Here is a 26079-nt window from a genome sequence, read left to right on the forward strand (position 1 = left end):
TTCTCAGAATATCAGGAAGTCACCTCGTGTCACCAGCTAATTAAGGGGGTAACTTCGTCTACAGTCAGCCTGAGAGATGTTTGAGTCCTAACAGAGACTATAAAGATTCACAGCTAATTGCTTACAATGCCATTACATTTAGCAGAGCTTGTGTGACAGGTCATAAATAGGTGCTTTCAAAAAAAGAAATTGTTGTTGACCTACCTGGATCTTAATAGAACAATTATGCCAATGCTGAATCACTTTGAAAAATCCAGCTGATATGTCACCGAGCCTCAGCTCCTTCCTTAAAAAATAGCACCAGTAATACTGAATGTCTCTCCTTTGTTATTTTTTATTAATAGCTGGCAAGCCACTTGAACAAACACCTCTTCCCCTGTCCTTTTACACTGCCTTTCACCATCACATCACAGGCAGGATTCTGCGGTATTCGTGCAATACAAACAACATGAGCAGGTTTTAATAGGACAGAAAAAGAAGCCTTTCTTTCCCCAGACAAGGAACCAAATGAGTCCATTGTGGAGAAAACTCACAAGCCACCAAGGCAAGACCACCGAGCTTGGTGAGCCCAGGGAAATCACTAGCCTCATGCGGTGTTAGATCCTTGGAGCCAGGTCCCAACTCACACACTTTCCTTCTAGTCAAAATATCGAGCTGCTAAGCTCGACAATCTGGGCAGCCTAAAATTTTTCAGTGGCTTGCTCAACAGGCCCCGATTTCTTAAAATGGACTCCCTTTCCTCAGCTCATTCTAAGCCATCCTAATTTTCTGGATCTGCTGCCAAAAACACACATCATCACCACACCTTGGGTGAGTAAAACTGAAGGCCCAGTGCCAAGTGTTGCAACCACCAAAAACCAGTCAGTGGAATACACCAGGCACAAACTGCACTGCCTCTGTTATATCTTCCTGGAGCTGTAAAAATGAATCTTGAAAATCTTTAAAATACTTAAAAGATACTTAGCAAAAAGAATTTAATCAAATTTCTAAAACCCCATTTCATTATTGTTTAAAAATAAACTCATGAACACAGCTGGGCTGTCAGAGTGATATCTTCCTTTTCTTCTTTGCTCACAGAAAACTCTTGCCGTCTTACTGGTGAGACATGACATCAAATTATCCTAACCAAGGGCAAGAAAAGAAGGTGAAAAACTGGCTTTTTGGTTAAGAGGGCAGAGTTGAAAAAGAAAGATTTATCAGTAACTGAGAAAAAGAAAAGACTTGTTGGACTTGACCACCGTAGATCCGTGAAAAGGAGACGCAAAGGTTACTGCCAACAGTTTCCTCTTATGAAGGGAAACTGTATTGGTTTGATTCGTATTGCAGCAAAGTTTGACAGGAGATCCCTGCTAGCATTATCTCCTGTTAATTGAACTGATGCACAGAAAAAGGACTGTCTTAGAGATAACAAAGTATGTTGTTATCTCCTGCTTAATAAACAGAGATCTGTAAGACTGGATGACAGAGCCCATTACCTTCTGACCGTGGCACATGAGAGGGAGACACAAGATGCCACGCTCCAGAGTAATGCGGGCGTACTGCCGGCATACAGATGGATGCACTTTCTTTTTTTTTTTTTTTTAAACTTACACCAGTGTAATGAATGAGATGACTGCAAAGGGGAATAGAAAAGACTGATGAAAATACAGACACATATACAGTGCTAGCCAAGTGCTTCACTCTGTTACTGAACAAATACCTTGGCGTTTGCAAATACCAGTATTTGGACTTGTAAACCTCTCATTATCACGCCAGTCATCTGCACTCTTAAAAGCAGAGTTTCCTTCCATTTTTCATCTTCCACTGTTGAAGTGGCAGCTTTTCTTTTATGCTTCCTCAAAGGTCGTTAGCGAACCTCATGGATGCCTTTGTTCCCTCAATATTTGATTTCTCGGTATCAGAAGGAAGAAGCATTTTTTCCCAGATCAACTCACTGCTGAGCCGAATCCGCAGAACTTAATAAAAAAAAAATACTTCAATGATTGCATCTATAAGACTCTTATTTTTAATAAGATTATGCATGGGTACTTAGTATGTGAATGGTAGCTATTACACTGTATGTCTATTGATATATACAAGAGAAAATAAGATCTAAGAATGACCAGTTAAATACATTTTCTTAAACAAGCATTTATCTAAAATTAGTATGCAAATCTGTGAAAAATCCCCTGTCTTTGTTTTGGATGGCAGTGGGAAAACTGTAGCAGCAGCTACACGCTGATCATCATAACGTTGCAGAAGTTAAAGGAATTGGTATCACAAATTTTGTTGCCGTCACAAACATCTGTGAGCTCGCAGCAGATTAATAAATGAAGACATGGTTATGGCCAAAGGCTAGGCTGTTAAAACTGTTTTTCCAAACCTACTAAGTGTAGGATTTGAAACCTTAAATGCTATCTTGAGCTTCAAAACCTACTTGGTAGGCAACAGTTCAGAGAGAAGTTCAGCAAAAACGGATGCAGTCAGATGCTTTTTATCAGACAGTTGGCAGAAAAATCAGGCTGTTATATGTTGATCACTCTGGGGTAGTCCATCAAAAAACATATCAGTGCATAAAAAAAAAAAAAAAAAAATCAGTGCAATGACAGCCAAGCAGGTAAATTCACTGAAGGTTAGACTTCTGCCTAACAGATGGATACTGAGAAAATAGAAGACATCGTGTGCAGTTCCATTCTTCATTTATCAGCCTTCCTTTTCCTGGTGCAAACATTTTTGGTATCTGGTTCACTCCTTACTGTCACAAGCAGAGATCTGTGAACAAGGCAAAGCTTTGCTTGATCTTTGCTTTTGTCTGTGGTTCAAAGACCACATACCACCAAGGTTTGCATCCAAATCTGGCATAGACTTTTGTGAGGTTGAAATCTCATTCTTATAGGGCTGTATATCCAAATAGGACCCTATAGGTCTACAACTGCCTTTCCATTCCCTAAAACAGTGAAGAGAATTCTTAAAAGTAATCATGCTTTGCCAATGACTTTAGTGCCAGAACCAGCGTTAGTCCTCACACACAGTACTGAATAAAATACATAATTTTCTTTTTTAACAAGCTAATATGGATGTTCATTCTGTACAGATTCATGTTCCCTCAATATTTATTAGTCCATTACCAAAACATTTGTATATCTCCTCCTGATGAGATTTGTCAAAATATACTTTAAGGGAGTTTAGATGACTGAGGTGACGAACAGTTTTTAAATCGCTTCTTGCGTTCCACTGCAGTTCGCAAAGCCTGAAGAATTAAATGTTTATTATTCAGGATGTTGTAGCTGCACAGGTTCAGCAACTTGTTGAAGTTCTCTTCAGTATATGTAAGCAGACCAGTTCCATAGGGAGCAGTACAGTTGGACACATCTACTCTTCCCTGCTCCATCTCCGTGGGACTGCGCTCCACATCTGAAGTAAGAACATAGCAAAGTTCAACACAGCAATGTTACTGAGGTGGAAGACTCCTACCAGGCAATGTAAAATACACAGTAACAGCCACAAGAAACTGAATTATCTCAGGAAAATGGTTCAAGATTTAATTACTGTATAGATACTACATCTGCTGCATTAATAAAATCTACTCCTCCACTGCTTGACTACAGTCACAGCTGATCCAGAATGGACTGGCAGAACAACTCTTCCATGCAAAATGCTTTCCTTTCTAAATTAAAGTTTTCCGTCAGAATATTTCACTTTTGCAGATTTGGAATTTTGTATTTTTAACTTTTCCATCAGGTACCGAGATGACAGCTCCTTATTTACCAACTGGTAGAAAATGACACCAGGAAGCTCCTGGATTGGGAATTCTCCCTCTCAGGTGGCTGAGATTTTAAGCACATGCAGCAGGACAAATAAGATGATGAACTACATGAGGTCTTTTCCAATAAGCTGGTACATGGATTTTTGTTCAGTTTTTGACGAAAGTGTCCTGGATCATACTAAATTAGCAACAAGAAAATTGAAGTTGATGCATGCAAAAGTATTTGTAAACTGAAACTGAATTTGCCAAGTAGTTTTTCTGGTGAAACAAACAAATCACTATTTATTCTGTAGCTGAACTAAAGAAAATAATCTGGCAACTTTTCAAAAATGACAGATATCAAAGCAGCTCGTTACTCTGGCAAATCATTTGCTTCATTATATGTTTTCAGCACTTCCTATTCTCAATTTTTTTTTCATGTAAACAAAGTAACAAGAGGGTTCTAGCTTTGTTAATCAAGTAAATATAGTATCTCATTACAAGACTGTTAAGTGACAGTGTTAGCTACCAGTGGATATAACTTAGTAGCTGCCTCCTGTCTTTTTTTTATCAAAGCCACACAAACTGTCCCAGATGCCAGATGAGGGGTTTTGCCTCAAGCTACAACTATTCACGCTTTAAATTTTGAAACTCTTCAGTTCGATCCCTGATTAGTTGGCCAACACTATATCCATCACAACAGGACTGGGAATATGATAACTTAGCCAACTGAGAAGCTTGCCAGTCTCTTGTTTTAGAAGAGGAACAAATTCAATGGATAAACCGGATTTGAGAACCTTAAAAAATTATTGATTAATGCGGTTAACTTACTCGGTGCCTTGTATTTTTTGAAGGTATCACACACCAGTGGGAAATAGGCCAAGATTGGTGCCTCTAAGCTGTCCTCAAACACATAGCACTCCTTCAGGTTTTCCCGGTCTTCCTCACTCAGCTCCGTGCCGGGGAATGGGATCCCATGCTCCAAACAGTACTCTGAGAATAGGTCCAGCGGCTGGTTCAACAAAGAGGAGAGTTGCAACACAAAGAGGGGTTGAAATAAGGCTCCCAAGCCCCATAACTGATATTTTGCTGCACTAGGCAATCTGTGATTGATTTATAAGTTTACAAATAAAGCTAACTATGCACTGGAACAAGCATACCGTCTTGATTTTAATATATCCTGGGTAATAGAAATTTGGTTGATTTGCCAAGACTGTACATTTTTAAAGCAAGATTACTGTTTTCTGAAATTTATATGAAATTCAGATCATTTTTGTAATTTAGTGGACACAGTAGAGGATTTGGATCAGGAAATTTTGATTACACATGGTATCTCAGATCACGGGTTCTTGAGTGTTTGCATTCAATGCATCTAACAATCAATGTCCTCATGTCCTCCTACAAATAAATTACATTAATTTCAATCATATACGCCCCTCAATGTTTCTTCAAACACAGCAAAAGAAAAACCTGACAAACTTATGCAAACACCAGGAGCCAAACATAAAAGAAAAACTCCAAATTTTCATTCAGAAATAGCAAAATTATGTATTAACTAATTACACTGTAAAAGTTATTTAACTAGCTATTGAGGAACTTGGTACCCCAATGACAAATCTGCACAGATACACAGAATAAGTAATCTTCTATGTGTCTGTGTCCATCTGTGTGTCCCAAAAAGCTACTGAAAATAGCCCTGATAATTTGGTCACGGTGTTGAACAGTATCACTGATATGATCATTTAACTTAATAACAATCAGACCATTTTCTGGGAGGAAAAAAAAAAAAAAGAGAGAGAGAGAAATGTGGTAATTCAGCTGCTGGAGTCATACAGATAAAGAATCACTACTTCAAAACATCACCAGAGTCTGTGATCCTCCGCTGTAATTTAAATGCAAAATGACATCCACTTTCCTCTCTGGCCTCAGAATGGGCGGGCAGCTGGTGTTGATGAAGAAAGCTGTATCTACCAGCTTGAGGTAGTCACCCATTTCATTCAGCTGGTTGGGAGAAGAATCCAGCACTGTGTCTGAAAGTCAAAAACTTACATTATCAATCAATTACTGCAGGAGCAAGTCCACTTTTTTTCCAAATCAGCATAACAAGGAAAGAAAGAAAAGACAGCCCATACTTATATTAGTCTTTGACACAAAGCCCACAGTTAAATATTTGTCTTTGACACAATTTTAGCATCTATAGCTCAACTCTGAGATCAGTAAGAGGGAGCAGTTCTGAGACTCAGCTTCATCCAAAGTGATATATTAAGCTGCTTTTTCAGCTGGTGTAAATTTGTGGCTATTTAGCTTCAGTGGAAGCTGTAAGTCATTCTTTTGCAGCTTTTCCTAGGAAGAACAGAATTCAAGCAAGCCTGCTGTGGCTTCTCCAAAACAGAAAAAACACCAGCAGTAAATAATCTGGGGCTCAGCAAAACCAATTCCACAGACATATTAATCAAATAATATTAATCAAAATTTGCCTCTATGCTAAAACTTATCAAATATTTGTCCTCAGCAAGTATCAGCACTCAAATCACCTTTTTTGTGTCTAAAGCATCTAAAACAATTTACTATTACCTTTCCACATGCAGAAGCTCTCATTCTCTAAATAGTTGTTATGTAGCTGCAAGCCCTTGAGGAAATTATGGTAAGTTGAAACCACTGGCCGTCCGGTCATCATTTCTCGAAGAGTACTGGAAAGGCGACCTTTGGGAATGGACAAGCAAGTTGTCTGTTCATGAGGCTTCTTGGGCAGAGCAGGGTGTTCCTCTGCAGGAAGAATGAGAAGAGGGTATATGTCTGCATTTGTTTAGAGTGTCTCTCTGATACTCATAGTAACAAAGAAAGAGGGGCTGGGTAGCCAAACCACCACGGCCCCGTCTGTGATGGGTGCACGCACCAACATGCAGACTGTTCGGGGCAGAGCTGGGTTTCAGTGTCACAGCATCACCTTGTTGTTCTCTGTCTGGCCTCTCCCTCCCCAAAGGACTCATGGTAACCCTCTCGTGACTAACAAAACGCCCCAGGGATGTTGCACAGTGAGCAGTGCAATGTTTTTTCCTGTTTTCCAGCACAACTCTTTCTCTCCTGTTTTTCCTTCATTCCCAAAGCCTTGGTGTCCCCTAACCCAGAAACAGGACACAAAACCAAACTCTTTACCAAATGTCAGGTTTCATATTTCAGAGAAGTGTGAAGACAATGCAGATGCAAGTGACAAGTAATCCAAATAACTAACCAATGTCATGCTCAGTGCCTCGGGTCCACCTGTGCCAGAAGTCCTCTGAATGACCCGAGAGGTAGACGGCATCCATAAAATTCTGGGAAAATATATTACTCCATGTGCCTTGAAATTAAAAAAAAAAAAAAAAAAAAAGAAAAAAGAAAACCAAAACATACTTAATACTACTTTGAATTTTTAGAGCACAGCTATGGCAACCTACTAGGACTCAGTCTCTGTGGTTGTTTAAATCAGCACTGTTTCAGTTATGAAGTATTATGAATTTTAGTATGAATATCAAATTCCATGTCATTCCACATAATGTCTATGGAGTAGGCCATTTTAGAAACTTGGCTGTCTATAAAAGTCAGACCATGATTTTAAGTACTTCAAAAGATCAGTTCTAATGCGTGTGTTCTGTTTTGGTCTAACCTAAGAAGTTCAGCAAATTAATTGCATTTATCTCAAGAATTTGCTTCCTCTTTTGTCACTTTTGGCTGGTTCATTTGAGATTTAAATTGCATCAGATACATTATCTGGTGTACTAGTATTGCTACTTCCAGACTAGTAGTTATTAGATGCCAACTCTGTGTAGCCAACTATGTGGTTGTAAAGGTGACGTTTTTCTGAGATAGTAAATCACCTTCTAAGAAGCAGATGCGGGACTCTGGGATCTTCTTCATCAGGTGACCCATGAAGAACTCACTACCAAAATCCTCTGAACGAACAAAGGCCCCGTATTTCAGGAAACCCACCTCGTAAGGTGTGAACTCCACCCACTCTGCAAATAAGGTATCAAGAAGGACTTATTGAAGCCACCTGAACACATGTAAAAATAACAGCATAGAGAATTAAAATCTGGAAGAACAAGGCCTGTAGCTTCAGCATGTTGGTGACAGACAGTTCAAACCACCATGTTTTGAAACAAACCTATTTTCAATGTTTGCATGTTAGATTGGTGAATGCAAAAGCTAAATTCACCTCCTCCACTAACACTGTGAAAATCCATTCAGCTTGGGGTTCAGGTCCATTTCTGTACTAGGAAGAAAAAATTGGGGCTGAAAGTTCACCAATTGCTAAGGCCCTGCGCAAGATGTGTTGTTTTTAGTTCTTCTGAGTCAGCATGACACCAGTGAAGCTACCATTCATTCTTAGACTCTGATAATCACTGCCTTGTGAAGCTAAAAAAAAACTCTGACCAAAATCCACCCAAACCTTGGCTGAACACACTGGGACTGCAGATTGTGCCTAGAAGCAGATGATCAGGTTCAGTTGCAGGTTCTCCTGCTTCGTTTGGGCCAGAAAACACCCTGGAAATAGTTAGTGATCAGCATCACTGATCAGGGCACAAAGCATTGCCCCTCCTCAGATCCCTCTCTGGCTGCTGGCAGCTGCCTCCCACTCTCACTCCCCTCCACATCTTCCCTTCTCCTCCCCCAGCTCTTCACAACTCTCTTGGACTACTGCTGCCTGGGCAGGAACCCCAGCAGCTGAAAGAGGCTGTGAGGAGTAGGTGGGGACAAGAGAGAGAAAGAGCAGCAGTGGTGGCTCTCAAGGCTGCCAGCAAAAGGCATCTCCACCCCTCACAGGGCAGTGTCTTTGCACAGGTATCTCCCTACCGTAGTATTAGGATGCATGTTTTTCATCCAAGTCAGAACCCAGATGTGAAGAAAGATGACAAAGAAATTATTTAAAAGATTTATTAGCTTGGACTTACAGTAAAAGCTTTTGGCATTCACCCAGCATTAGAAGGAAACTCCTTAGATTTATAGAAGTGCATATAATAAACATTACCTTTAAAATCCAGAGTGCTAAAGTCATCCTTGACATTGAGGGACAGGTATATGGGCAGTGGATTCTGCCCCTGATTTACTGTCAGTTGCTGATCAGAGAGTTTGTGAGTACTTTCCTGTTTATAAAGAACAGAAGTAATTGTAAAAGATGAACATGATGCATGGACTTAATAACGGTATCTAAGCATGGACTATCAATGAAACATCTCATAAACCTCAGCAGATTCTGTTCTGTGTACTTCAGTTTTTTGACTACACAAATGTGACTACACTTGCTGTGATGGTCATCAGCCTTCGCCAAAGCATTATCACTGATGCTTCCGGCAATCTTGGAATGGGGGATAGAGCAAAAATGTGAGAAGCTTGTCTGCGCAGTCACTAGGATATGACTTGCTTCAAGGAAAGATAAAGATATTTAGCTACCTTGGAGGTGCTACAGATAAAAGTCAACCAGGGCCCATTTCATTTAATACAGCTTTGTTTGCTGGTATGGCTATATATTGCTATGTCTGAATTTAGCTCTATCAGAGCCACCTCTCCTCTGTGCGTTACTAGAATGCTCATTTGATCTGAAATTAAAGATGGAAAATCAATTTCATTAACACCTTGACTTTTTACATGCTCAGACATTTCCCCTAGATACCTACATTTTAGGCTTACTGTGTTATTTTTCTTCTAAGAAGCCAAAGAAAGACCCCTCAGAAGTTTTGAGAGCCTTTCCTATAACTGAATCCAGAATATTAGACGTGAAAAGTTAGAAATCCTCTGGAATAAGGGATGGATATATAATACCTGATGATGTAGCATACAATCAATGAAGAGTCCCCATAAATCTGTAAAGGACAGCTTGTGCCCCTCTTGCTTTCTTTCACAAAGCTCCTTTTCATAATATTTCATATGATCCAACGAGAAACAGTGCAGCTTGCTCTTCATCACATGTTTCCTGATATCACCAATTGGCCCTCTGAGGTCCTTCTGTGACCAATTTGCATCTTCATATAACTTTGCCATGGTCCTGGTAAAAAGAAACGTACTGTGGTTCATCACTGGGTACATGACAATTCATGGGCTTATACCACACAGAAGTGTTTTGTTTCAGGATATACGAGGCTCTCGCCCTCCAACTTTTACATTGGAAGAGCAGTTCAAAGCTCAGGCAGAATTTAGACTATACAATGATATTTTTGCTGCAGGGATACATTCGAAATCATCCTAGCTTGTTTCTTCTGACTCAAAGGAGTAATAAAGCAACACCCCTAACTTAACACAAGCTTGTACTAGAATTACCCTTTGATTGTCCAGGTTCAAGCTGCACCTTCTGTCTGAGGCCAGTTCCCTCAGCTGTTTCAGATGCTGTGTGAAACCTTAAGCAGGAGTTTAGCAGCAAACATTGCCCTGGACAAGTGCAAGAGCTCCTCTCCTTGGGCGTGCAGCAGGCGGGTCACCTCAGACTTTGGCACACACAGGGCCGGTCTGCTTGGGATTTCAGTTCCCAGAGTTCGGACAGATTCCAGTCATCCCTTCTCATCCCCATCCCACTCGTTCTAGTTCTGTCTCATGTATCTTTTTAGAGCAGCCCTCCAGAGGCAAAATGTTTTAAAGCCCTGGGCCCCTGCTAGTCATGAAAGGCAATCAACATTGTGTGCGTGACACTCCATGTTTCTCAGGGCTTTTTTTTTTTAATTCTCCTTTTCAGAGCCGCGTAAGAGTTGAGCCAGACAAATATTACACTCTTGTAATATTTGTAAGATTTCTGAAGTGTTACTTGCAACTAGATAACCCAAGAGATACACAAAGGAAGGGAGAACAGCATTTCCCTACTTTCATTTCTTCGTTGCTCTCAAGCATGCTCGGGCATTGGGTCTGCATCCTTTCAGAGATTCAAGTCCCCAGGACTCCAGCTGCATTGCTTCTCTTGCACATCTGCAGCATCTTCTCTGACTCATTATTAACATCTGATCTGTCTGCACTGGCAGTCAAAAGGTTTACTTCTCCCCCCAGGAAGCAATCCCCATTTCTTACATTCCCAAGAAAATGCCAGCTTTTTGGCCTACCAAGCCCTACTCAGTCCCTTGTTGAAAGCCATAAATAACCACTTTTCATTCGAAGTGAAACACCAAGACACCTCTACCCCCCATGTTAACATTGGAATCTTTTCTGCCAGGTAACCTGGAAATGAGAAATGGAGCTGAGTCATACAGAGTTTTCATCAAAAAAATAACCACATTTCCCACCCATTCTCTGCACCAGGCACTGAGTTTATGACAGAAACGAGTCCAGCCCCCAGGAGAACGCATAATGTATGGCAAGGCAGAAAGGCACGTGTCCAAGCCACGGAACAGCTGCGGGTGGGTTTGTCACCTACACTGAACTGCAGGGAGATACAGGTAAACCGTCCTGGCTTGTGCTCTTTTCTTCTAGTTTCTGTAAACACTTCAGTGCAATTATAGAAATACATTAGTTCTCACTCAATTTGTTTCTTGTAGCTAGAAGAAATAAGGGCTACAGCACTGAGAGGTCCCAAGAAATGGGTGAGCACCAAAAGGAAGCCAAGTCCCAGCACCACGTTGAGTAAAATTCAGCAGCAAGGCAATACGCTTCACCAGGTTATCACTCTGCTAACACGAACTGCAAACACAAGCCCAACTCTCCTTACCATGTTGTGGCAGATAAACCACTGATGTACGAGACACAGTCCAAAACACCTAACTCCTGGAGAGCCAGAAGACTGCCAAACATAGCCGTCATGGACCGCACTCCCCCTGCTGTGGTCATGACTGCCACCACTGGCACCTGCTCAATACACAGAGGCACAGAGTCATTCACCACCAGACGAACTAGAGAAGTGATGGGCACGCAGCAAAAGTAACAGCAACACCCTGATTCAGGTAGGTTTAGATTCAATTCACCCTCTTCATGGCAGTGCTTAGGTGTGTGTTTGAGTTGTGTAAACTTTGGGGGGGCTTAGCGTATGCTGAAAGCATCTTCCTGATCAGTGATGCTTTGGTAAGTCAGAAGCTGTAAGTATGGCTTTTGTACGGCATAATCTATTTTCAGATTTGTAAGGAGTCTTTTCTGGATGTTTTTCATTTTTCCTCACGTCCTTCCCTCAAAACACATTTTAAAATCCTGAGTATAACTGAGGTCAGAGGAGCAGAGCAAAAACTGCCTGCATATTTTTTTCTAAGTTTATATACAACATTTGCTACTCTCCAGGCAGACAGTACCCAGCTTTATAGATTTATTTTAACATCCTCTTTGTTACCCAGATTACCTCCCCCTTCCCTGACATCAACGCTATATGTAATTTGGTCTTACTTTCCTCAGGGATGCAGCAATTCTCTTAGCCATCCTCCCTTTGCCCCATAGGTAGCGCTTAACAAAAACCGAGACAACATATTTATTCAGTTTTAGGAACACATCTTGCCATTACCTTTAATCTTGCCTTCACTGTATTTTACCAACTACTTGGGGTTTGGGTTTTTGTTTTTTAATTAATACAACTCAATAACCCTTTATTCTCATTCAATAATAACAAGTCCTATTCTACTTGTTATTTAAGTTCATGAACACTTTGACTTGGTTGATGAATGCTGTCCTGCACACAGCATCAAGGGGTGGGTGTGCAGAGCAGAGCAGTGGGGGAAGCCCCACACAGGCACATTCTCCCAGTTGCAGAAGAGTGTCTCCCTGACTCTTGCTCCAAGCACCACAGCCCCATAACAAATTACTGTCCCCCAGTAACAGAGCAGCTACCTCTGCGTCCAGGGATAACCAGGAGAGGAGAAAGAAAGAGGTAACATACTGGAAAACACACAAGACAGATGCTACTGTACCAGTGTGCTAAGGGAGAGTCACAGCCTTCCTCTGTGAGCCTTGTGTAGCAGCAGCATAGGGGAGAGGTGCTAAACTGAGGAGAAATGGTCTCAGTCTGAGCAACCAAATTTCACCAAGCTTGGTTGTACGTATGTTCATCTCAACTAATACGTTCTTTGGGTGCCCCTGAGTGAGGGTGGAGGTTGGCAGAGAGTAAAGGAGCTATAACTGACCTCCTGACAGTTCCTTTTTCGTCCTCTGGGCCAAAAATTCTTGGTTATGGTCTTAGGTACAAGTGACAATCTGGTCTATACATTTTAGTCTAGAAGATGTGGAAGAGCTATATGGGTAGTCATGCAGGTACATCACATCCACTTTGGTCAACGTGGGACAGAACTTTAAGTTCCCAAGTTGCTGTCCCACATACCTCATCCTCCTGCAGGTCTTCATCTAGATGAAGAACATTTTTCAGAGCATCAGCAACCACCTTCTTCCTTTTACAGATGAAATCCTGCTCCTCAACACATAGATCAAACCCCAACCGCAAATCTAAATTCTTGCAACTAGAGCACAAGAACAGAACACAACATGTTACCTGTAAGCCATTTCTAGAGCTACTGCTTGAGACATCAAGCAAAACCAGCAACAACAATAAAGCAGTTTAAAGAAAGGCTACTTCCATGCACATGAAGGTTCCCCTATGCAAATGAAAGCACGTATATGGATATCACAGGCCCTGTATTTCTGTCTTCCTGTGGAGATTTTAGACCAGAATCATGTCCTGAACTATTTCACGCAATCGTGAAAAAGTTAAATGAATCAAATTCTCTGCTGATGAAAAACAAGGAACATAACTGAATTCAGGCTGATTCCCATTGAGCTCTGAAATTTGGACACCTCTTCATGTTCTCTTGCCATGTATGTATTTCCTGAAGAGCAGAGAAGGCCTAAGCACTTACTTAAACTTAACATGCTTTAGGCAAAATGACCCTAATCCCGTGATAGGCTTATCTCTACTAAGAACTTGTGCTGTAAATTCTTGAGTCAGAATTCTTGAGTCAATTCTTAAGTGTATCCCTTCATATCTGTATGTGATTATGAGTATCACATGCATCACTAATTCTATAACTTCTCTTTTCATAGGGCTACTGTTTCAGGGGGGTTTCAGCCAAAAGGTTATTTTGTCCCTTCTGCGACTCATAATTAATATTCAGTAAAAACCTCTGATTTATCAAGCCTGCAATTAGTGCTTGCAATGTAGCTAACTAATCAGTAGGGGGTAATGTTGCCCTTCGGAAAAATCACTGCAAGCCAGCCAATAAATTAATTACTGTCTGCTTGTTTCATTAAAAAACGACCTGCAGAGGACTGGTAAATGCATAACGGTGTTAGAAACATCTTAGAAAAGTGTTACACATAAAAGTGTATGTATTATAGATAAAGGTTACAGGATAGAGGGATTCTTAAGTATCAAAATTAGGAAGCATCAACATTAGGAAAACCATTGTGACTGGTTATACCCCATGACTACCTACCATCTAGTGTATGCTGAACTCCTACCAACCAATTTAAAATCATGTATCATTTTATTAACCCTTCCCCATATTTTAGTCTTCTTTAACCAATTACAATCTTTATTCCTGGTTTCAAAATGAGCTAGTTTAAGCTGTAGCTTCCTTTCATCTAAAGATGATACTGTGAAAGGATAGGAGATGGCCTAAGTAATCATTCAAAAGAAATAAAAGATTTACCCATCTCGTTCCTTCACAGACACTTCATAAGATTCACCCTGAGAATCAAGAATGAGAACACCATAAATTTTAAAGAGAATTGAAAGTTTGCAAAAGTGAGTTTTACAGTATTAGCAATTATTCAGATATATAGTCTAATGATAAATCTTTGGTCTCTTCTCAGGCCTTCTGAACACAAACATCACTAGGACCCTGCTTTTAAAATACTTTTAAAGCAATCAGCAATTCTGAATATGCTAGTTTTTCCCTGAATAATAGTTATACTCCCAAGTGTGTATGCAGAGCCGAGCGTACATATAACTCAGCTAGTACATTTTTAATAAAAAATTAATAACGGACCAGGTCTCACATAGATATAGCTGACACTTATTGAAATAATTCCAAATGCCATCAAAGGTTACTCACCCTCATCACTGTCACTTTCTTTCCCAAGTCCAGAGAATGGAGAGGCACAGCCAGGGGACTACTTACTTCCATTTCCCTCCTAGCTGAGCCATGCTGAATTAAAATGGGAAAAAAATTCTTGTAAGGAGAAAATTATCTACAACCCATAAGTACAAATCTACCAAAGGGCTAACTCATCATGCTTCTCCCAAAAGTTACTTTAGCTGTTATCACCATCCACAAGCAAAACATACACCACAGAAAAAACGCTCCTTTGGCAGGGTCATGTGCAGTCTGGGTTGACTGTGCTTGACGTAGTGGAACATGGTGGTTTCACTGCTTCCCCATCTGCAGCGAGGACCTATGGAAACATCCTGGGTTTCTTCATAGGATCCTTTCATTGTGAACATGAAATGTCTCCCTAAGAGCAAGAAGCAAACCGCAGAGAAATGTTAACTGCATCTAGCCCTGAAAAATAACAAATAAAAATGCCCCAAATAAAGTTTCGGCCGTAGTGCAGTCAACATTAATTTGGGCCACAATGTTTTTCCTCCCCCATAATCAGTGTGAACAAGGGCCAGACTGGATAAGCAGCAAAAGGCCGGTGCAGCATTGCAACTTCTCCCCTGCCAAGCGATGGAGAGAATGTGTTAGACCAGTGGATGCCACGAGCGTTCACACCCCCCCGAGTTTCCACCGTAGTCTTTCCACTCCTGATAGTTGTGTCTCCCCTCTTTTACTTTGTGTTCTCATCACAGGTATTTCAGTTCCATCACACTGCAGTGATGTTTCTGAGTCTCCCAGCCACCTCCACAGTTTCCCTTAAGCTACACAGTCACATCATCTCCAGAGGATTCTCACTATTAGCAAGTAGGTAATTCACAAAACACCTCAATCCCCAAGCAGCCCTGATATAAACAGAGACTAATACTGATACAAACAGATCAAATATTTATCTAGACTCAGCTGCATCTCCCATGGCACAAAAGGCAGTGACAAACGATTTAAATCAATAACCTCACTTGTGTAAGGGCTCTTCATTTTTGTTTCATTCACATGTACTTCCAAACAGGAAACTTCACGAGACTGGAAGAGATAAGCAAAAAATCACCGGTCACAGAAACAGTTCGAGATCCTCACTGAGGATCTAGGGGTCCTGTAGAAACACCAGGCTTGGCCATGATGTCCTGTGAACATGAAGAAATTGCAGAGGCTGATTCTCTTGTATAAATCATGCAAGCAATACTGTGGTCGAGGGAACTAAGATAGCTGAGGATCTGTCCCATTAAATTTAGATAACATTCAATCCCCAACAGTTAACACAAGACATTTTTCTCCCCATCTAGGCCAGGCTTTAACTTTTGTCTACAGAAGAGTGAGCTGAAGGACACCTACAACTCTGCAGAACTGGACAGATGGGCCTGTACTTCGATACCTTTGGGATGAAGCTGAAACTTCCCAAGAGAGTGCTGCACAGGAGGAAGTAGCAGCACAGGAGCATCGCACAGTACTTTGGACATGGTGTGAAAAGAGCCTTCAGCTCCAAGGTAGTCATTCAGTAATAAACTCTGCAGTGACACTGGGTTCACTGCCTTCCCAGGTTTCCTTGTTTACTGCCATTTCATCAGTGAGCAGCTCACTGGCACTGTGGCAGAGCGCTGGTCCAAGCCTCTCCCAACACAGAACGCGCAACAAGCATGACCAAATTCAAAACTTTACAACCACACCTGTGTCTCATCCGAAAAAGAGTAAAGGCTAGGCATAAAGGCATAGTTCTTCCAACTACATCCTTCAGTTCTGCCCTACCATAAGACCATAAGCATAAAAAAATTAAACAATTACCACTAGTACGCCATTAGTAATGATGTTCTCAGATACACCTGGACTGAAAAGCAAAAAGGAAAAGGTTTATTTAAGAGTGGGTATATGAGCAGTAATTTTTTAAATGCAAATAGTTCTCTGAGCTCAGTTTTTCTATCTGCCAAGTGCCATCAGCACTTCTATCTTTCACCTCCATCTCATGCTCACTGCCTGGTCACAGTCCCATAGCTCCTAGGGACACTCCCTCTTTCTTACCTCCCCTGATCAACATCATCTCTCCTTAGGCTGAATTACAAAATAAACACCCACCCTCAGCTATAAATAGTGAGACTGTCACTCAAGGAGGGATTTCACCAAATTCAGGAGAGAAAAGCAATCATGGGGAAGATGCCGAGATGGGATGTCTGAGCACAGATACATGGAGCCACTTCCCCAGTGCTGCATTACCACTCTCTAAAATGTGAAGTTTTCTGATGACAAATTCTGTAACATTTAGGCTTTACTCACATGTTTTCCAGTAGAAATTCCACTTCTAGTTCTTCCTGATTCTGAAAATAAGATTTATTTTTCATTTAAGGAAAACGAACTAATAAACTTTTTCCTTTGATAGATCTCTGATGATTTTGTATAACACCTCCTTGCAAGGTTTTGCTATTCCCACACCCTCTGCATCATAATGTAAATGGATGGAGCCTTCTTGGGCCACCCTTTCATTTCATGTCTCTCCACTGCTCTACTGTTTACAAACCAACTGTCCTCCCCAAGGGCAAGAGGAGAGTAAGTATCATGGAACAGGCGGTGAAGGTCCCGTTATTCATTTATTAGTAGGATGAGACACGGGTCAATCAATGCCAAGGAAGGGAGGTGCAATAGGTGAATCATGTAGGAGAACATACTTGAGAATAATTGGACCTAGGTGGTGAGTATGTCTGGGTTAAAACAAAAGAATTTGCAGAGTATAATGACTAACCATAAAAAAAGGTGGGAGAAGAGACCAACTTGGAAAATGAAAATTGCCAGGGTGAAGGGAAGAAGAGAGAAGAGGGAAGACTGAAGCTGTGAAGGGGAATGAGGGAAAGAGCTCACAGGGGCCAAATCAAGATGAAAAAGGGGGGAAAGTGTAAGAGCAAGGAATAGCAACAGAAAAGAGTAACACATCAACAGCATAAGAGGGACTAAATAACTCTATTACTTTACTGCAGCCATTTGCTGGATCAGTCTGTATGGGACACAGCCAATCCAGGAAATACCACACAAAAGCATATATCAGAGAGATCTTCTATATCACCCACAGGGAAGAAAACACTAATTAGTGGAAGATATAAATCTCTTTCTGACAAGTGATGGTAAATTTTTTATTCATATTCAGAAGAACTAACCTTTACTGCCAAATATCCCTTCTGTCTAGCTGCGCAGCATACTTTAACTTTGTGAAGAGACTGTGAAAACCATGCCAAGTCTGATAAGATAGCTGCCAAGGTAAAATCACCACTACAGTAAAGGTGAAAAATGAGTATTTCTGTATTTACTTGTTCATGTCAGTAAACGAGACATCTCAGGTGGCTTCTCTGAGAGCTGGATCTGTGGCATGTAACCCAGCACAGGTGGTTCTGCTTGCTTATTTCTCCCAAAGTCTCCGTTTCACGAGAATTAGGGTGGTTGCAACAGTTTTTAACAGAAGGCTGAGGGATGGATTTTAGAAAGCAGTCACCTTACAGAGATGCAAGACAGACTTTATCAAGCATCAGATTGTGGCCAGTCTGTACTATCCAAACTCACTGATGGCCTGTTCCAACTTTGTCCAAAGAACAGCAGAAACAGTGTTCAGGAGACACTGGCTCGTAACATCTGCCTAATTGCGCCTGCCTTATGTTCCCATCCTTCTTATGCTGTTGTACACACACTCACACAGATAATACTTCTTTTAAGTCCCATTCACATTTTTGTGTGTGAAAAACCTGGAGCAGAGCAATGGAAAGGCTTGTTAGACCCCACAGTAAGAGTCACAGCAGGAAGCAACCCTGGTGCTCTGACATGACCCATCCAGCCTCCTCAGCCCTCCTTTTGAGATACCTTGATAGATGAAAGAAATCATTATAGGCAGAGGTGGCAGTACTGCCTATTATTAAGGTTGCCCAGGCATGTTCCATTACTAAGTCACTTTTTTAAAACAAATTAACCCTAAGTGTTCTAAAAATCTGTGTACAGACCATAATCTGTGATGCCTCATGGGCACCTGAGTAGGAGTCGTGATCTGAGTAAGGATGGCTTGACCAAGACGTTCCTGAGACACAGGTCACCTCGTCTTATCTCCTTGCTAAGCCAATGGGTTAAGCCAACTCTGCACATGCCTCAGAGCAAATTTACGGCTTGAATCACACCTCAAATGACCTCAGTCACATGAGGCTTTTTCTAAGGAAGGCCGTAGCAAGCTGGAGCAGGTATACTGAAATCCTCAGTAAGGACTGGCTTTCTAGAAGAGTAGTTAATAAACACTCTCCAAAGCAATAGTAATATAAAGAACAGGCAAGAGTGTTTTCTGGACAGCCTGTCTGACACAGTGATTTAGAAATAAACAGAGCACACACAATTCCTGGGAACTGTAAAATCAAGCCCTTGTCGGAAGTGTTAAAAAGCCCTGGTCTCATTACTACACAGCCTCCAGGCAGAGAAGGTGTTACATTTTGCAGAAATTAATCTGAGTACGTATTTTGCTCTCTTAAAAGATGGGTGTGATTTCTCCACCTGTCCTCTCAGCAACTTAACCCACCAAACATTTAATAAGAAATTCTTTATCCCCTCTTTAATACAACCAAACACAATATTCTTTGAGACATATGCAGCAAATAAAACTCCTAGGTCACACACTGACCTAGAAGAAAAGAATAAAATACTGAGGAGATTCTCATTCATGAAGCCCTATCCATTCTGTGCTGGCTCAGTCCCCCTAAAAGAAATTTGTAACCCTGTAACAAAAGATCATAAACAGACTTGCTGGGAATTTAAAAAAAAAAAAAAAAAAAAGTTGTTGTTTATCAGAAGGAGGGGGAAAAAAAAAAAAAAAGATAGATTTTCATGACAATATAGTCATTTACCAAGCATATTGCCTGAAAGCACAGGGCAAAACCCCTGGTGAAGCTGACAGGAGGTACGCCTGGTGAGCTACTGACAAAGGGTCAGGGCAGCTGCCTGGAAAGGGGGCCAGGTTTGTTCCCATCCTGCTCTGTCAGTCTCCTACAACAGCGACGAGATGTCTAACCATCAGCTTCGTCATTTTTGACTCTTGCTCTCTCTGCTTCTTTCAAAAGGCATTTTTGAAATCTCAGAAAAGATTCAGAATAGGAAAGCCATTTTGCATCTAATTGCAATCACAACAGAGGGGTGACTGTTTCTGACCCCTCCTAAACCCTGAGCATGTAACTTCATGCTTTAATAAGGCCCTTTTAACAAACTCTTTTGTGTGTGAGAACAACTCTAATATAGGCAGTAACTCGTGACAAAATTCTGATCAAGAGTATTATTTTATCTGTCCACTTAATTTCACTCAACTTTTCATTTCTCACCTCTGGATTCAACTCAAAATTCAGGTGAACTTTTTCTCCAGGTTGGATTTTAGCTACATCAAAGCGAACAGTCAAAAGCTGGTCGTCTGGTGTAAAAGTATCCTCATCGCAGACTGTCAGCTCCAGGATGTTCTGAGGAGAGAGGCAGAGAAGGATGTAAATGTCATATTCTGGGACTACCGAGTCCAAAAAGAAGGTCTAGCAAGAGTCAGCACGCAGCCCTCGCGTTGTTCAACGCGGACAGACTCCTGCGACAGCGTGAAGCTCAGTTCACAGCCCCTGTGGCTCAGACTGTAAAGTCAGGGACTAAGCCTAGAAGAGGTAAATCATCAGATTTGGCAATGAACGAGAGCTCAAAAGAAAGGCAACGTAAGTGACATGCCTGGTGGTAATATGCACTGGACAGAGCAGAGATTACACGTGCTGTTCATCAGATCCTTTGTGGATTCAAAATTACTATCCTGAGAAATTTTGGCATATCAGCAGAAAGTAGTAATAGAGGGCAAACTCTTAGCCCTTTACAAATGGAAGGTAAAGCACATTAAAAAACTCTTTTAACAAGATTTAAATTGTAGTGATTCCCCTTGCAATTCCTCAGGGCTCAGATTACCCATAGCAGCGTGAGAAGATGCAGCACTATCGAGCCACAGGAAGCCAACCCCATGTCTAGACCTTGTATCACTTGCACTCTGACCGCTAATCTATTTCTGCTAACTCTACAAACATCTTTAACAGTTTTTTACAACTGCTCTGGGACAGAAAGAAGCATTCAGCTTTATTCCAGATGATCCATAACCCTCGGAGCTTACACTCATTCAAAGCATGGGATAGGCATGGTTCCATTATAAGTCTGTAAGTCAGACTTATGGTTTGCTTTCTTACAGACTATTAGGCTTTTGAAAATATGCCTGTTTAATGACAGAATGGTTAGTATGAAAAGATATTTTTAAATTTTTAAAAAACAGCATATAGTTATGGTACCTCTTATAATTTACAAACAGCATCACTGTTACTGTATAAAGCAGGTATTACAAGCTCATGGCAACATACAGCAAAAATGCCTTCGCAGTTGCATATAAGAAAATATAGCTAATCCTCTGAAGAGTTTACAAAACCTCCCATCTAATTCATTGGGTTCTAGTGCTTAGAAGATGACAGAGACCAGTCAGGGTACCAGAGAATCCATACCAAGGCTTAAATATTTACTTGCTAGTAGGAAACAGCATCTCTCATGCTGTCTCTGATGCTTTCTTTCCGTTACCATCCTATTCCTCAGCATAACTGGGTTCAAGCCTCTATGTAAGCCTCAAGGCTCTCATCAAAAGTCTGCACACAGGAGCTGAAGGTATTTCCTTTCGAAAGCATCTGCTCACTATCACAGGTGCAGATCCTACCTTTACTTCACTTTGTATCATGAAGTGGAAAGTTTCATTCCAGACAGGGTTTCTACAGTTGCGTACAGTTCTTGTCCGGGCTTCCCGACGTGAAGCTGTTGGCAGCCGCAGCTTGACATAGCAATCAGTTTGGCTCACTGTGTTAAGAAGATGCATAATTAGTACAGCAGTACTTCTTTATTATTTCTTTTGCCCAGTCAGGGGAAAAAAGATTAACCTCTGAGGAGTCCTAAATATTTCATTAGACCCAAAGGAAAACAACCTGGGTTTAGAGTTATTTAACTTTTCTATCTACATTTATGTCAATTCCAAACAAAAGTCAATTTTAAACCACTAATTTTATTTGAGTACAAAAGCCAAAATATTCCGTTTCAACAGTACTGAACTGAAGTATTCTGGCTCTTCTGATTTTTTACTTCTATTTTCAAATATTTGCCAGGGTCCAAGCAAATTCATATACGACTTCACTTCCTGAATCTTCACTTTTTTAAAAAAATGAAGAATTTCGTTTTGGGGATTTTTTGACCTGGTTCTAATTGTAATGCACAAGTCATCCACAGTGATATAGCAATGAAGACAGAAACACAGCAGCACCCAACACAACTACTGATTTTTCCTGTATCTTTCACAAAGGTGTCCCTTTCAGAAGGGAAATGGGCAACCTGTGGATAAAGGGGCACTGAAGAGCTGGGGAAAGGGAAATATCATGGAGCAGCCGGTAAAGGGAAGGATAACTTCTTTCCTGACATAGAATTTCTATTCTATTTCATTTTCATTGTTAACTGTTTTCTAAATTATTTTAATTGAGTCTAAATGAAAATAAAAACAGATACAACTTCTTCAGCCAAAAAAACCTGGACATTACTGTAATCCAAGCAACAGAAGTATAAGAGCATTAAATTCAGGGGACAGTGATTTTCTTGCTAACCTATAAACATGCCATCAGTGATACTTACACAGATCTGCTTTGCGGAGATTTCTCAGGCTTATAATTTTTACAGTAAGCCAGCACAACTGAGGCATTTCTGGCTGCAGAACAATGAGAAAAATACCTTAATTATTAGCAAATAACTCAGATATAACTAACACAGCCTATCCTATAGCATAGCAAAGGCCATTCTCTCATTAATGCAGTGAATATGTTTTCATTTTAGTTATTTGAGACAATTTCTGAGAAGAAATTCTTTCTTGTGCTTTGACACCATATAATGGCAGATTCCAGCTATGTTTACTAACCAGTTGTGTTTAAGATTAAATTTTCTAAAGATTTAGGTTTTGGAGGTTAAGTTTTGATGCAGGGAGTAGTAAGAAATACCACAAGAGAGTTTTCACAAAAAACGTCATTCCATAATTGCCCCTGTAAAATCCAACTACCTTCAAACTACAGCGTTTGCTCCTCAAATTTCAGGCTGAGTGCCACAGATTACAGCACAGCACTTCCCCGTGTGCCGGCTTGGGGACCATGGGATGTCCTCCTTCCTCTGGCAGGGACCGCTGCCCGTCTGCCACCTAACATTACTGCAGAACAGGACAGATGACTGGGGCATTATAAAATGGAGGGTAAGATATCCCTGCTACTGGCCAATCTGGCTGTGGGATATGTAACACTATAACATCCTTCCCCATACCAAAATGCCTGACCCTTAAAAGGAAATAAATCACTAAAAGAGGGAGAGAACGGTTCTAGAAGTGACCAGCCCGGTATGGGACTCCAGAGCTCTTCGGTTACACCAGCAGGAGGAAGGCTGAAATCAGAGGCTTGGGGTAAAGCATTCTTCCATTTCACACACAGGTCCAGCTCCCTATAAGGCAGCTCCAGTATTTCACTGCAAGTTTGACATGACATAAGGCAGAAGCAGCTGTATTTTTTTTTTAATTTTTTTTTTTTTGTCTCTGTGTGACACTGAGCAAAGATAACCTGTCATCCATAGATAGGGTCTACATTAATTAAAATGAAACCATGTTACCACAACATGCAGAACCGATATATGTACATAAACCAGGAGCTGGAGGAAAACCAGAACTGAAGCAAGCGTGAATCACAAAAATCTCTAAACAATGTAAGAAAATGGAAAATTGCCAACACAAACCAAATTACAGATTTGATAGGATGAGAGTAAAATTGCCAGTGTGTTAGATTACACAATTAAACACAAAGAAGCAAGAATAAAAGTTATAATTGCATATGAATGCACATACACACAAAAAAAACCCAAAAGCACAAGTAGGTGGTTCAGAATGCCCTATTTTATTCAGGACTTTTGCATAATAAATTATTTTTAAAATACGTTCACATGGAAAAACACTAGGCTGACTTGATTGATTTACCAAGGAGAAGCACTGGGGTATAGCAATATATTGATATCCTATAGTGTAGGGCTCTACAGGGGAATAGCTTGAAGGCTCCACAACCCTCTCCATTTTTTGTTTTCTCCCTCCACTCCCCATCACAGCTACCCACAACCCTATACTTGGTTACAGGAAAAACAAGACAATCTTGAAGAACCTCAGAAGTGAAATACTACATACAGTAGCAGTAGCTCCATTAATTAAATTGAAAGCAGCAATTAAATCTTCAAAGCATCATGATTTCTGAGAAACTGTCTCCTTAGGACCTCCCTGTGTACCTCTTATTTTGATACGGCAGTGGCCTGACAGGAGCAGATTAACCATCTAAAAAGCAGTAAGTCAGCAGGCTACATGCTATTTACAACCCACTGGAAAAATTCTCAACCCAATAGTTTTATCTCAGAAAGTGCCATTTGAACAAAACCAGCAGGTTTGGAAGAAACCCATCAACCTCAGCAGAATTTTTGGCAGCAACGTTTGTGGAGAATGAGAATGGAGTATGTGATCCGAATTGCTGAAAGCTCAACTTTTCATCCCAAATACGGAAGATTAATTTTTCATCCTCAGCTTTAGTGCCATCCATATCCAGGATTTTGGAGAAAACTTATTCATGAGATGGCTGAAGTACTAAGAAAATATGCAGATGCAAAACCAATTATTATTCCATAGTGCTAGCAGGTAGTGAGTTTGCTGCTCTCCCAGATCTAGCAAAGAGTTAGCCTCATACTTCTGCACTGAATACAGCTAGGGAGCAGATTCAGGAAACTCGAGGGGGGAAACACAACATACAACTTTTAATTTTTTTTTAAGTTATCATTTAATATCATTTCAACCAGCCATTATTCAGAAAAGGGAAAAAATTGTTATATATGCCATATGTCCCACATTCAGTACCTTCCAACACCTTTTACCAGTTCAGTTTCATAAAAATTAGTGTTCAGAATTATTTTAAGTGGCAGACACTGAATATTCCATTTTATCTGCTGATCTGCCTCCATAAAGCAAAGGAAAAACAATTTGAAGACTGAGCCTTCGGTGTTATGAGGTACGACTACCGTCATATAGTAATGTCACAGTAAAATCAAGACTAAAATCCAGCTCTCCCGGTTCCTTGCCCAGCATCTAAACCACAAGTTCATCACCTTCCTCACCTTCCCAACCCCTAAGTCATAGTGAATGTTTTCCACTCTAGAGCTCACACTCACAGAAGAAACAAATATTCCCTTAACTAACCGTTAGAAATATCACCTCTCATAATAACAGTTAAGCTTAGGGAGAGATGGGAAAGGCTGACGGAAGACTGCAGGTAGCACGGCCATTGTTCATACCCTGCAGCCCGCTCCTTGCAACCCAGAAGCTGCCCTCTCTACAGTACCTCATCTTCAGTGCTGTGTGGTCTTTCACGATTCTTCCTCCCGATTGCAATCTTCCTGTGCGGGTTTGCTCGGATGAACCGATCCTGGGGATAAGGAGCCAAGAGAGGGGCCAGTGATGAAACTCAGCAGTCAACAATTCCTAGTTTTCGGTTTCTACTCAGATTCACCATGGCAATAGCAGGGGGCCCTACCATTTCTCCTCCTCATGATGGGATACGTCTATATCTCACCAAGATCAACTATCTGCTGCTCTTACGAATAAACCTGCCCACTGCAGACCCGTTTGACATTTAAGGATCAAAATTCCCCAGGCATTTGCTTTTGATGAATCTCAACCAAGATAGCCAAACAGATCCTCCTGCCCCACCGCTGATTTTCTCTTACCAGAGGTGAATAGGCTGACGATCCCATTAGTCTCTCTGTTTCATAAAAGACAACACTGTAATGGTCCAGTCTGTATGTCTCACAGCTGGCAGGTGCTCGTGGACCACGCTATTTTCCAACCAACTGAGGGAAGAAGGTAAGGGAAGAAGAGCTGTATAGATTGACTCATAGCTCCACCTCCCACTGGTTTCAAAAGCACAAATTATGCACCTGTTCTGTGCCACATGAAGTTTTTTTTCTTTTTTTTTAATACCACAGTGATTTAGGGGAAAGGAGGAGATGGATCAAACATTTTATCAGGCTAATCCCAAAATAAAATAGTTATCCACCACTGTAAAGTTTGAATAACCACACACAGAGGGATACCCTGGAGCAGTTGCAACCCTCACAAACTAGAGAAGACCTAACAGAACATTGCAACTACTGATATCTACCGTTACTTTCTCTGGTCCTAAAATCCATACCTGCGCTTTGGCAGCACCAAGTGGAGTGACCTGAACATCCGAACAG

At 40.9% G+C, this 26079-nt stretch overlaps 2 protein-coding genes across 2 annotated transcripts in view; one reads left to right on the forward strand and one right to left on the reverse strand.

Annotated features, from left to right (window-relative positions):
* CAPN3 (calpain 3) overlaps window positions 1–26079 on the forward strand; it is a 233842-nt gene that overhangs the window by 44214 nt on the left and 163549 nt on the right. The gene's annotated exons all lie outside the window — the stretch shown is intronic.
* LOC142409869 (cytosolic phospholipase A2 epsilon-like) lies at window positions 3155–25596 on the reverse strand. Its single transcript, XM_075501624.1, has 21 exons — window positions 25570–25596; window positions 25185–25268; window positions 22417–22489; window positions 21461–21597; window positions 20067–20198; window positions 17011–17051; window positions 16525–16567; window positions 15705–15768; window positions 14937–15103; window positions 14704–14796; window positions 14299–14336; window positions 12975–13110; window positions 11388–11524; window positions 9524–9746; window positions 8733–8847; window positions 7582–7719; window positions 6957–7064; window positions 6299–6490; window positions 5588–5754; window positions 4556–4736; window positions 3155–3393 (listed from the first exon to the last, which is right to left on the reverse strand). The coding sequence occupies exons 1-21, from the start codon at window positions 25594–25596 to the stop codon at window positions 3155–3157; spliced, it is 2535 nt and encodes an 844-aa protein (XP_075357739.1).

Source organism: Mycteria americana, chromosome 5 (assembly GCF_035582795.1).
Source record: "Mycteria americana isolate JAX WOST 10 ecotype Jacksonville Zoo and Gardens chromosome 5, USCA_MyAme_1.0, whole genome shotgun sequence".
Taxonomy (NCBI): domain Eukaryota; kingdom Metazoa; phylum Chordata; class Aves; order Ciconiiformes; family Ciconiidae; genus Mycteria; species Mycteria americana.